Here is a 12164-nt window from a genome sequence, read left to right as displayed (position 1 = left end):
AGGAGAATCCAGGTTTGGGACGGAAGGTGAGGGGGGAACCCGAGTCCCTGTTCTCTCACCCCTTCGGGGGCTCCTTCCTCCACTCTGGGGTTGAAGTTGAGGGAAGGCTTGGTGAACAGCCAGGGGCTGTGCAGAGAGAATTTGGCTGCCCTGACCTTTTTGAGTGGTTCTTGATGAAGTTTGAGTTAATCAATCAGATTTCTTCCCCTGATGAATGCATAAATAGATCTTTTCCCCTTCCCTTTCCCAAGAACCTGTTGTAGGAATAGAGCTTCTCCCACTGCTCGTCGTGGGAGGGTTTGGTTTTTTCTTTTAACCCATTTTAAGTGCCTGCTTTTCCCCCAGGGAAGGAGGTTGGAATAGCTGTGAGTGTTCCTGCCTTACAGGGAGAGGGTGGCAAAGGAGAGGCTGGTGGTGAGGGTTAAAGGATCGATATCTGCAAAGAGACTCAAATGTGGTTGTTATTTCTGAGGCACTGGTGGCTTTGTTAGCTAAGCCCTGCTGTTCACTGGGAGACAAACCAAGCCAGGGGTGGTATTGCAGCTCCCTGCTCTCTCAGCCATTTTCTCCTGGAATCTTTCCACTGTCCCCTCCGTGTGATGCTGCTCAGCCCTCTTGGGTGGTGTCTCACCTGTGAAAAATCATTAATGACAGGTTGTTAATGAGCCCATTGCCCAAATCCAGCCTCTGGGAGGGCTGCCCTCAGTCTTTCTGGGAAGTTTGTCTTTCCCCCAACCTTGGCTTGTCTAGAAATTCCACACACAGGCAGCAGAACAGGTTTAGGTTCCTGTTGCTGAAGGTGAATTCATTAGTGAGAATTCTGAGAGCTTTGAAGTTGGCAATTACAGGCCAGGGAGTGGAAAAGGCTAATTGTAAAGAAGGGATCTAATTTGTTTTTCTTCCTAAGTGAATGTGATTTTCCAGTTGAAAGGCCCAGATGCCTCAGTGTTACCTCAAACTCCTCCCAGCTCCCTTGGAGACCCTTTAGGTTCTCATCATCAGGAAGTGGCTGATCCTCACCTGGTTTAGGATGTCAAATGTCCGAGCTGGAGCCCAACCATTTAGTTCAGGTGCTGTTCTCATGGCCGTGTAGGAAAAGAGGAACCTTTATTTTAATGTGGATGGAAGCTGTTCACCTGTGTACTGTAATCTCTGTTTTGGAAATAAAGCACCAAACCCAGCTCCTGCAGCACTGGGTAAAGGATCCAGGAGCTTGTGTAGGGTCATAAACACAGCTGCTTCAGGGAGACACGTGCCATCATGGGCAAAGCTTCCCCCATGGCTTTCTTCATGGAATCACGGAATCACAGGATGGTTTGGGCTGGAAGGGGCCTTAAAGTTCATCCCATTCTACCCTCTGCTATGGGCAGGGACACCTTCCCCGATCCCAGGTTGTTCCAAGCCCCGTCCAGCCTCACCTTGGACACTTCCAGGGATGGGGCAGCCACAGCTTCTCTGGGCAGCCTGTGCCAGGGCCTCCCCACCCTCACAGGGGGGAATTTCTTCCCAAAAATCCAATCTAACAGTACTCTCTTTCATTTTGAACCCAGTCCCCCTTGTCCTGTCACTACAGTCCTGATGAGGAGTCCCTCCCCAGCTTCCTTGCAGGCCCCTTCACATCCCGCATGGATGGTGGGGGAGTCGGCCCTGGGATGGGAAGGGAGATGGGATTCCCTGGGCTGGAGCTGTCGGTGTGTGGGCTGGGCTGTGGCACCAACACAGAAGAGAAACTGAAAGCAAAGGAGGGGAGATGCCCAGGCCCTGCTCCAGAGGGATGTCCTGCCTGGGAACGAGGTGTTGGTCGAGTCCTGCTCCACTGGATCTGATGTTAGAAACTGCAAATCCGTGATTCCCGTTAGACTGAACACCTCAGGGCTGCCCAGCTTTGGGTCAAGAAGTGCCAAAAGGTGGGCTGTGTGGGTGCTGCAGAGGGCACCTTATTGCTGTGTCTCGTGGCAGGGCCGAGCCCTGGGGGGTTGTGCCAGGAGCTGTCCCTCTGTTGACGTTCTGATAACCACACTTTGCTTCCAGCCTGAATTTGCTTTTTATCCAATCTTAATAAGTTGATCTTTCTATCAATCCTGCTGGCAAACAAGATAATTGCTTTATTATAGTCTCAATACCCAGCAAAGGACACACACTCCCTGGTGCTCCCGAGGGAATGAAATCCATGCGGGGCGTTGACACGGGATGAGCAGCGATAGTGATGCTGGAGGATGGAGAGGGTGATTTCCCCACTGGGAAGAGCCAGGCTGCTTGGACTGGGGATGCAAGCAGGGCTGGAGGAGCTCTGGAAAATATTTAGGCTGTAACTGAGAGGATGAGGGCCCATTTGCCAGAAAATATTTAGGTTATAACCAAAAATGCTTTGGTTTGTTTGCTAGAAAATATTTAGATCATGACCAAACCCCTTTTGGTCCATTTCCTGGAAAATATTTGGGTTATAACCGAAAACGTTTTGGTCTCTTTGGATGTTTGTTGGCAATCTGGGAAGTCTGTGTTTGTGGTCCTCTTTTTTTTTTTTTTTTCCACAGGAAAAAAAAGCAAACAAGGAATTTTCTGACTTTCTGGGCTGGTGTGAGGAGGCGGTGGGTGGGTTAAACCCCGAGGGCTTCCCCTGTGGGTGAGTTACACCTTCCCACGCAGGGAGGCACAGCACCTGCCTTTGGATGCTGGATGGGGAGGGAATGGGGTGCTCCAAAATTAAAAAATAAATGGAAAAACACATGATTTCTGTCCGGATAGTGAAAGGTGCATGACATGGAAACAAGCTCTTCTCATGGAGCAGAGGAGAGCGAAGGGCTGGGAGGCTGCTGGAGAGGAGAAGGACTGAAGGCAGAGCAGCACTGGAGACCATCCCGGACAAGGCAAGAGAGGGATCCCGGTGTTCTCCAGCTCCCTGCCCCGTGTCCTGGGAAAGCCTGGCCGCCGGCAGCCATCCCTCCCTGCACCCGGGCGGAAGGAGGGCAGACCAAAGCGCTTCCATCCCGCGCCAAGAGCGCCTTTGTCCCGGGCAAAGGTTCTGGCGAGCGCAGATATCGGCCGGCGGTGACGTCGGGTCCCCCGGCCCCGATAAGCTCTGACCCCTTATCGATGGCAGCGCTTTGATCTCCCCAGCGGGGCCCAGAGATCTGCCCGCTGAGGGCACAGGCTCCTCGCGAGCCTCGTGGCCCCGAAGCACAAAGAGGCCCTTGAGGCCGGGGGTGCCCGATGGGAATGGAAAAGGGAGGTCAGCAGATAAGGGCAGGCGCTGCCTCCCGCTATAAAACCCGGAGCCTGCCCGGCCCGGCCCGGCCGCCACTGTCTCCCCTGGGTGTGTGTGGACAGCTCAGCACCATGAAGCGGCTCGTCCTGGCCCTGGCGTGTCTCCAGCTTGCAGAGGGGGTGCTGAGGTGGGTGTCCTGCGGCAGGAGGAGCGGGAGAGGGTGGAGAACAGAGCCCGGCTGCAGCCTTGACCTGCAGGGCACCTGGCCTGGAGCCGCTCCAGCCTCCAGCATCGCCACACTGTGATCCCAGCCCAGGCTGCATCTCTCCCTGGAGGGCATCCCCGGGCACCTGGAGGGCTCCTGTTGTGGCAGGGTTTGACTGAGTCCGGAGAACTGAGCATTTGAAAATGCCCAAATCTTCTCCTGATTTCCTGCCGTGTTTTGTTGGTTTTTTTCCTCCCTCTGTGCAGAATCAATCTGAAGAAAGGCGAGTCCATACGGGAGAAGATGAGGGCAGCTGGAGTGCTGGATGACTACCTGAAGAAAATTAAGTATGATCCAGTTAAGAAATACAGCTCCAAAAAGGGCTACGTTGTGAACCAGCCAATAACCAACCACCTGGATGTGAGTAGCCCAGGCTCCCCTCCCGCTGCCTCTCTGCACACCCCATTCCCCTTTCCCTCCTCCTTCCCAGCTGCTGGAGCGATCTGGTCACCCCAGAGCCTCCAGGAGTGAGAAACTGCTTTTCTCCCACTCTTCTAAGCTTCTGGTTTAGACTTCAGGGAAGTTTTTCCCCAGTCACAAAAACCTTTCTGTATGTAACAAAAACACAGCAATTATTTCATATTTCATTTCTGGGGAGAAAAAGCAGGATGAGAGCTCAGTCTGCTCCTGCCTGGTTGGTTATGGGCAAGAGTGAGCCTGGCATTCCTCACCTCCCTGCAAGGCAGTGGGATGCCAGTTGAGAGCCTGCTCTGTTCCTGACCCCATGGCCAATGCAGGTGCCCCCTCTCTTCTCTGCAGTCCTCCTACTTCGGGGAGATCAGCATCGGGACCCCTCCCCAAAAGTTCTTGGTACTCTTTGACACCGGCTCCTCCAACTTTTGGGTGCCCTCCATCGACTGCAAGAGTCCAGCCTGCTGTGAGTACCCCTGGTGTGCTAGGAGTTGAGCTACTACTACTGCCTGTAGTAGCAGTTAGTAGTAGCTACTACCCTGGGGCACTGCATAGCCCAGTCGTGTCAGGGACAACACAGTGCCAGACCAGAAATGATCCCAGGATTCTGAGCTGGGATAGCTGCTCCCTGGTGCTGGTTGATGCCTTCCCTGGGAAGCACAGAGCCCTCTGCCTGGCTAATGAAGGTGGACAAATCCCTATGGCCATCCCAGAAATCTCAGTGGTGGTGCCTGACCTTCCGTAGCCGGGCAGAGGGAAGAGCAAAGCCAGGAGTAGTGGAGCTGATGTCCTGCTCCCAGCACAGCTCACCCCATGGAACGCTCTGCCAGTGGGAGAGCGACAGGGATTTCACTGCCGATGGCTTTGCTGGGTGGCTGCTGTGGTTGTGATCCCTGGAGAGGGATCCAGGCAAAACTGGGATGCAAACCCTGCCTGAGAGAGCCCCACAAGGCAGAGGAACAGCCTGTTCTGCCCTTCAGGACCTGCTCCCTGCCGGGGAAGCTGCTTTCCCGGGCGTTGTCCCAGCGGAGTGACTGGCAGTGAAATCCCACCGCAGCCAGACGAGCACATGCCCAGGATCTCCCCTCCTCTCTCTCCCAGTCAATCACGCCAAGTTCAAGCCCAGCGAGTCCGACACCTTCACCCCCAATGGCCGGTCCCTCACCGTGACCTACGGCAGCGGCTCCGTCACCGTCGTGCTGGGCTCCGACACACTCAGGGTGAGGGACCCCCGCCCTGTCCTGTCCCAGCTGGGTGTCCCGATGGAAGGAGCCCCGGACAGCCCAAGAGCAGATTTTATGTAGCCACCACTTGGGCAAAGTGTGGGTGCAAAGTGGTTATTGCCACCCTCAGTCACCCAGCTGGGCTTCGACTGTGTTTTAACCCAATTCCTGCTGATTTTCTCTGCTGCCTGGTGCTGTTCTCACCAGCTGTGACCCTGCAGTGCTCTTGGGCTTCCAGAGCACCATCCACCCCTCCCAAGGCTGCTCAGGTTTGCCTTGCTGACCTGGCCTCCCCTTCCCCTCCAGATCCAGAACATCACCGTCACAAACCAGGATTTCGGGCTCAGCGAGGAAGAGCCAACCCAGCCCTTCTACTTTGCCGATTTTGACGGAATCCTGGGAATGGCCTTCCCCTCCCTGGCAGTGGGAGGGATGCCCACGACCGTGCAGGGAATGCTGCAGCAGGACCAGCTCGCCGAGCCCATCTTCAGCTTCTACTTCTCACGGTAAAAACCCGCCGGGACGCTCGGCACTGTGTCCTCTGCACTGTGTCCCCTGCCTGTCCCCAGGAGTGTTCCTTCTGGGTTTATCCCTCTCTAGCCCATGTACATCACACTGATCTCTGTACATCCTGATCTCTGCTGCTGTGTCTCTGATTTTGCAGCCAACCCACCTACCAGTACGGGGGAGAGCTGGTTCTCGGGGGGATCGACCCTCGGCTCTTCCATGGGGCCATCACGTGGGCACCGGTGACCCAGGAGCTCTACTGGCAGGTCACAGTTGAGGAGTGAGTGGTGTTTGTGCCTCTGGGCATCATCCCCTGGGCAGCTCATGGAAGGAGGGGGCACAGCTGTCCCCCAGGTGCAGCTGCACTTTGCAGCAGGCACAGGCTCCAGGCTGGATGCATTTCAGAGCACCCCAGAGTGACAGATCAAGCCAAGGCATGTTTAGGTGCCTGTGGGTGCCTCAAGCGAGGTCATTCCCACTGTTCTCCTCCCAGGTTTGCTGTTGGGCAGTCAGTGACAGGCTGCTGCAGCCAGGGCTGCCAGGCCATCGTGGACACGGGGACGTTCCTCCTGACTGTGCCCCAGGAGTACATCGAGAGCATCCTCCAGGCCCTGGGTGCCCAGGAGACCAGCTATGGAGTGAGTGCAGGGATTCTGGGGGGGTGTGGAGCAGTGGGAGCCTTGCATGGGAGTCAGAGCTGTGGGCTCAACCAGGCCCCACAAAACCTATGTGGCACCTGCAGAACATGGTACTGCAGGTGTGTCAGGGGGATGAAGTCACATCCTTCCCTGAAGTCTTTTCAGGCTGGGAAAGTTGGGGCTATTCAGCCTGGAAAAGAGAAGGTTGTGTGGAGACCTCACAGCCTCTTCCCTTCAGTATCTGAAAGGACTTCAAGGAAGCAAGAAAGGGACTCTGCATCAGGAACTGTAGTGACAGGACAAGGGGAAATTGGTTCAAACTGAGAGAGAATATGTTTAGGTGGGATATTAGGAAGAATTTGTTCCCTGTGAGGTTGTAAGACACTGGCACAAGTTTCCCAGAGAAGCTGTGGCTGCCTCATCCCTGAAAGTGTTCAAGGTCAGGCTGGATGGAGTTTGGAGCAACCTGGGCTAGGGGAAGGTGTCCCTGCCTGTGGCAGGGGGTGGAACTGGATGAACTTTAACATCTCTTCCAACCCAAACTACTCTGTGATTCCATGATGTGGCACTGCCATGGGATGAAGTTTGTGTCCCCCTGGCATATGAGGGTATCTCTCCCCTCACTGTGGGTGCTGTCCCACCCACGATCTCCTCTTCTCCCTCTCTCCACAGTATGCAGTGGACTGTGAGGAGATCGAGAACATGCCCCCCCTCACCTTCACCATCAGTGGTGCTCAGCTCCCGCTCTACCCCTCCTCCTACGTCCTGAACGTGCGTACCAGCTGAGGGGCCAGGGGGGGACCCGGAGCTCCTTGGCCAGCAGTGATGTCCCTGGAGCTCCTTGGCCAGCAGTGATGTCCCTGGAGCTCCTTGGCCAGCAGTGATGTCCCTGGAGCTCCCTGGCCAGCAATGATGTCCCTGGAGCTCCCTGGCCAGCAGTGATGTTCTCCCTCCCTGCAGTGCAGCTGGAGGGTGCCGGTGCCTGTTTGACTCCCTGTTGTTCCCCTCTTACAGACCAATGGCTACTGCACCCTTGGGATCGAGGTCACCTACCTGCCCTCCCAGGACACGCAGCCGCTCTGGATCCTGGGTGACGTCTTCCTCAAGGAGTATTACACCATCTTTGACACAGCTTACAGCCGGGTCGGCTTCGCCTGCTCGGCGTAGAGCAGTGGGGCAGCACCACCCGGCCCCTCTCCTGGCCCAGCACTGCCCGAGTGCCACGGCATTCCCAGGGACCTCTAATGTTCCTTTACTTGCCCACATGACTCCCCATCCCTCGGGATTCCCGTGTGAGGGTGTCCTCACGGTGTCTCCTGTAACAAATAAACCACAACGTCCCAAATCACCTCTGACCTCCCGGGTTTGTTGAGCGATGGCTGAGCACAAACTGATGGGTTACAGGTCTCAGACTCCCTTTCTCTAGCAAGGTAAGTGCTGTGACAAACTCCAGGGCTGAGGACAAAGCCACAGGGCTGGTCAGTCCCCACCTCCAACCCTCATCCTGGGCACCGGGAAAACTCATCTGGGAAGCCCCTGACCTTCCTTGCAGCTGGAAAAGGTTTACCAAAGTCCTGTACTTTAAGTCCAAGTTGGAATGTGAGGTGAGTCATGACACCCAAATGACCCCTAACCCCTGTTTTACCTGAGTTTTACTCAGGTAAAACTGCACCAGAACTGTGGTGTGGCCGAAGGGGATGGGAAACGCCTTGGGCGGGGGAGGTTGGGCAACCCTGCTCCTTCCTGGGATCCAGACTGGTTTCATAGGAGCTCTTTCTCGTTATCAGATGTATTCACAGCTCTGTCATTTCACCGGGGGAAGGACACAAACTGCTCTGTGCTTTGTGTCAAAATATTGACACAGGCTGAGTGCAGGGAGAGGAGATTAAGTGGGCGCGGGCAGCAGGGAAGGGCTTCCCTCCTCCCCATGGACTGGGAGGTTTCTGGTGGAAATGGGGCAGTGGCAGGAGGGGACAGGTGAGGGCCGACCACATCCCTGCTGATCTTTGCTCTTCCCTTTGCTCCCTGCAGGGTCTGTCCAAGCTGAGGCAGATCCATCAGGACGTGATGGAGGAGGAAAGATGCTGAGGGGTTTCCTGAGCTGCTGCAGGCTTCAAACATCATTCCATGACTTGGATGGGAATGGGGGCCCCTGTCAGCAGGGACTGGGGCTCTGCAGGCACCTGCAGCAGGGGACAGCAGGGCTGCTCCTGCCCATCCCTGGAATGCCAGCAGCAGGAATTTCCATCTGCTATGAGGGGTGTGTTTTGCCTTCGTTTTCTGGAAAGATCGAGCTGGTGCTGAGGGCAAGAGAAAAGACTTGAGCTTGTTAATAACCACAGGATTTTGCTTTTTATCAGATGCCACTTACTTGGTCTCGGAGGCAGTGGCCAACCTCTGGGTGCCCCCGCAGCCTGGCCAGGAGGGCAATCAGGGCGGCTGCCGTGATTAACAGCCCGCGGGCGTTGGTGGAGGGTGGGAGCAGCGATAGGACAAAGGGGTGTCTGGAGCAGGAGCTGGGCACGGCTCTGGCCAAATACACCCTGCCTGGCACAGGAGCTGCCACGGAGCCACCGGCACCAGGGACCATGTGGGGGCTGGCGCTGGCCCTGCTCTGCCTCCCGCTCGGGGAGGGGACGCTCAGGTGGGTCCTGGGGAGGGGGGTGAGGGGCAGGGTCTCAGCACGGGGGGGGGCACAAAGGGATGGGGCCACTCGGCATCTCGCTGCCTCCTGCATCCCACAGGATCCCCCTGAGGAGGGGCAGGTCCATCCGGGAGGTGATGAGAGAGAAGGGGCTGCCAGAGGGTTTCCTGAACAACCTCAGAGGGGACCCGGGGAGGAAATACCAGCTCGGTGGTGCTGTGGCTTATGAACCTCTCATGAACTACCTGGATGTAAGTGCTAAAGCTTTTCCTGCCTCCTCTGAGCCACCCTCGGGGGTTTTTTGGGATGCCTTCCTGCTTTCCTGGCTGGCTGGGGGAAGCTCTGCAGTGGGGGCTTGGCTCCCTCCCCACTCCCCATTGAGGGGCTGTGCTGGGTGTGGGCAGGGGTTTTGCTGGGGTTTAGCCTGGCTCCAAGGGCTGGGTGATGCTGGGAGAGGAGGGCAGGAGGCACCAGCTCCTGAACTGGAACAGGGAAATGCCTTCTCAGGAAAAGCAGAGTTGATGGTTCTAGGGCAGAGCTACTGCTCCTGGCCTTGCTCCTCTGTGTCAAAGGCAAATCACTGTCCCACAAGGACCACGAGCCTTTCCTATGGCCCCACAGCAGTTTGGGTGTCTAGCAGGGGACACAGGGCTGAAAAATCATTGGAAAAACAAGGCAGAAACAGAAATCCACTCCCACTCTTGCTCACAGACCTTCTACTTCGGGGAAGTCAGCATCGGGACCCCTCCCCAGAATTTCCTGGTGATCTTCGACACTGGCTCTTCCAACCTGTGGGTTCCCTCCACCTACTGCCAGAGTCCAGCCTGTGGTGAGCACCCCTGGGGGACACAGCCATGCCAAGGGGGCTGGAACCCCCCTCCTCAGTGCTCCCTGGAGCTGTGACAGGGAAACAGTGAGAGCTGGGGGGGTTTGGTGTCTGTTCCGCTTGGTGACACCGCGGGGCTGGGTTTGGATGGTCCCTTCCCTGCAAAGCCTCATGCAGGGGCCCCTGTGGGGACAGGGGTGCTGAGGTGAGGGCAGGATGTGACCTGGGGGCTGTGACCTTCTCTCTGTGCAGAGGATCACACCAGGTTCAACCACAGCCTGTCGTCCACCTTCCTGGGCACCGACGTGACCTACACCCTGAGATATGGGTTTGGGGACCTGTCGGTGGTGCTGGGATATGACACGGTGACAGTAAGTGACTCCTGACCTGTTGGTGTGTGGCTGCATCAGGGTAAGAGGTGCCTGTGGTTACAATCAGTCTAATTTGCTTAAAAACTCGGGGAGTAGCTGAAAGTACCTTCTCATTCTGGGGGTTAGTTTAAGGTGTGTCAGCATGAATTTACTCCAACACTGGGATCTGCAAACAAACTCATTCCGAGTCCTCTGGGCTTTCCACCCCTGGTTTGGGATAAGGGATACCTCTGGCCACAAGAATTTGCTTTATATACATCTGAGCTTTGTCCTTACAGGACATAAAAGATGTGAAAATGTGATTTTAAATTACTTTAAGAGGCCCTGGTTTTTAATTAATTTAAGAGGCAAAACCATTTAGTGAGTATTTTTATGAAATAATGAGTGATGGGACAAAGACTGTGAGTCAGGCTGCTCCCGACCCCATCGGCGATGGGGGTGAGCTCAGCATCTCCCAGTGTAGATTTGCCTTTGTGACCAAACTTCCCTCTCCCTCTAGATCCAGAACATCGTCATCAGGAACCAGGAGTTTGGCCTGAGCCTGTATGAGCCCGGCAGACCCTTTTACTACCTGGATTTTGATGGGATTTTGGGCATGGCTTACCCAGGCGTTGCCATCAGTGGTTTCAACACGCTGATGCAGAACATGCTGCAGCAGAACCAGCTCAGTGAACCCATCTTCAGCTTCTACTTCTCCCGGTGAGACCTCTGGCAGTGGGTCCCTCTTCCACGGGCGCAGCGTGGGTCCATCCTTTGCTGCATCCTCACCTTCTCCCCACTCACCTCTGTGCTCCAGCGCTTCCTGTGGATCATCCCACCTGATTTTGGGTCTCATTTTGTGTCTTTCCAGCAACCCAACATATAGTTACGGTGGGGAAGTCATCCTGGGGGGGGTTGACCCCCAGCTGTACTCCGGGGAGGTTTTATGGGCTCCTGTGGTCCAGGAATTGTACTGGAAGATCAGTCTCGAGGAGTAAGTGCTGCCCCACAGCTCAGGGCAGGTCTTGGAGCAGAGGAGCCTTTTCTGACGCCTTTCCTGCTGGTTCTCCAGGTTCTCCATTGGGTATTCAGTCACCAGCTGGTGCAGCCAAGGCTGTCACGGCATTGTGGACACTGGGACATTCCTGCTGACCATCCCAGGGCAGTTCATGCCAGCCCTGCTGCAGGCGCTGGGCGCAGAGGAGAGCGACTACGGGGTAGGTGGGCAGGAGGCACCGGGTGATGCCGAGGGACAAGGACACACCTGGGAGCAAAACATCTCACCTGGAACAGCCCTGCAGTGCTGTGAAACAGAAATAATTCTTCCAAACGTGACAAGTGTGGGGCAGCACAACTCTGGCACCATCAGAGCCGTGCTGACCCTTAAGGAGTGTGGCCACCAGCATAAGGCCAGTGCCAGCTCGGGGGTCCTGACCCCTCTGCCCCTCTTTGCTTCTCTTGCAGTTCCTCGTTGACTGCAGCAGTGTCCCAAACATGCCCACCCTCTACTTTGCCATCAGTGGGGCCTGGTTGTCGCTGCCTCCCACTGTCTATGTCCTAGAGGTAGGTGGAATTTGACCATTCCCAACAGGTCTTTGCCATCCCAGGGCAGTTCTGCTGGGGAGAAAATCTGAGTTTCTTCTCAGGCACAGAGACCTCCAGCACCCGATTCCACGGTGCTTTTGCTGCCTGTCAGGGATCCTGTTCCCAGCCAGAGCAGCTCCTCACTGGAGCTGAAATTTGCTCTTTTTCCCCCAACAGAACGATGGCATCTGCACCGTGGGGGTCGAGAGCACTTATGTGCCCTCTGCCAGTGGCCAGCCCCTCTGGATCCTCGGCAACCTCTTCCTCAGGCAGTATTACTCCATCTTCGACATGGCCAACAACAGAGTTGGCTTTGCCCTGGCAACTTAGGGATGCTGAGCATCACCCACGGCAGAATTTGTCCCTGGAACACCTTCTCCTCCTTTGGATCTGTGCGGGGTGATAAGTAGTGAATAAAGGGCTGCAAATCCAGCTGCCTCGTGTCTCCTCTGGCTGCAGCTGAGCAGGGGCTGGCACAGCTTTTCTTGGTGGAACAGCAAAATCTGAGCTC

General features: G+C 55.9%; 2 protein-coding genes across 4 annotated transcripts; both read left to right on the top strand.

The window, feature by feature from the left end:
* Positions 1 to 3016: 3016 nt before the first annotated feature.
* On the top strand, positions 3017 to 7597 carry LOC135402560 (pepsin B-like). 2 transcript variants are annotated; one of them, XM_064635858.1, is made up of 9 exons: positions 3019 to 3392; positions 3677 to 3830; positions 4230 to 4347; positions 4983 to 5101; positions 5411 to 5610; positions 5769 to 5891; positions 6105 to 6249; positions 6922 to 7020; positions 7264 to 7597. In XM_064635858.1, exons 1-9 carry the CDS (start codon positions 3211 to 3213, stop codon positions 7414 to 7416), a joined length of 1293 nt encoding a protein of 430 aa, XP_064491928.1. In that variant the 5' UTR covers positions 3019 to 3210; the 3' UTR covers positions 7417 to 7597. The 2 variants fall into 2 exon arrangements, with proteins under 2 accessions (XP_064491929.1, XP_064491928.1); XM_064635859.1 differs by lacking the exon at positions 6922 to 7020 and having other exon boundaries at positions 3017 to 3392.
* A 95-nt stretch (positions 7598 to 7692) lies between these two features.
* Positions 7693 to 12117, top strand: LOC135402559 (pepsin B-like). Of its 2 annotated transcripts, XM_064635856.1 has the most exons (9): positions 7693 to 8893; positions 8994 to 9144; positions 9605 to 9722; positions 9972 to 10090; positions 10590 to 10789; positions 10941 to 11063; positions 11142 to 11286; positions 11534 to 11632; positions 11831 to 12117. In XM_064635856.1, the coding sequence occupies exons 1-9, from the start codon at positions 8610 to 8612 to the stop codon at positions 11981 to 11983; spliced, it is 1392 nt and encodes a 463-aa protein (XP_064491926.1). In that variant the 5' UTR covers positions 7693 to 8609; the 3' UTR covers positions 11984 to 12117. The 2 variants fall into 2 exon arrangements, 1 of the variants encoding a protein (XP_064491926.1); XR_010425165.1 differs by having other exon boundaries at positions 11142 to 11632; positions 11831 to 11846.
* Positions 12118 to 12164: the final 47 nt, after the last annotated feature.

The sequence above is a fragment of the Pseudopipra pipra genome, chromosome 25 (genome assembly GCF_036250125.1).
Source record: "Pseudopipra pipra isolate bDixPip1 chromosome 25, bDixPip1.hap1, whole genome shotgun sequence".
Lineage (NCBI taxonomy): Eukaryota > Metazoa > Chordata > Aves > Passeriformes > Pipridae > Pseudopipra > Pseudopipra pipra.
The sequence above is the reverse complement of the archived record's forward strand: the minus strand, read 5'-3'. Positions and strand labels throughout refer to the sequence as shown.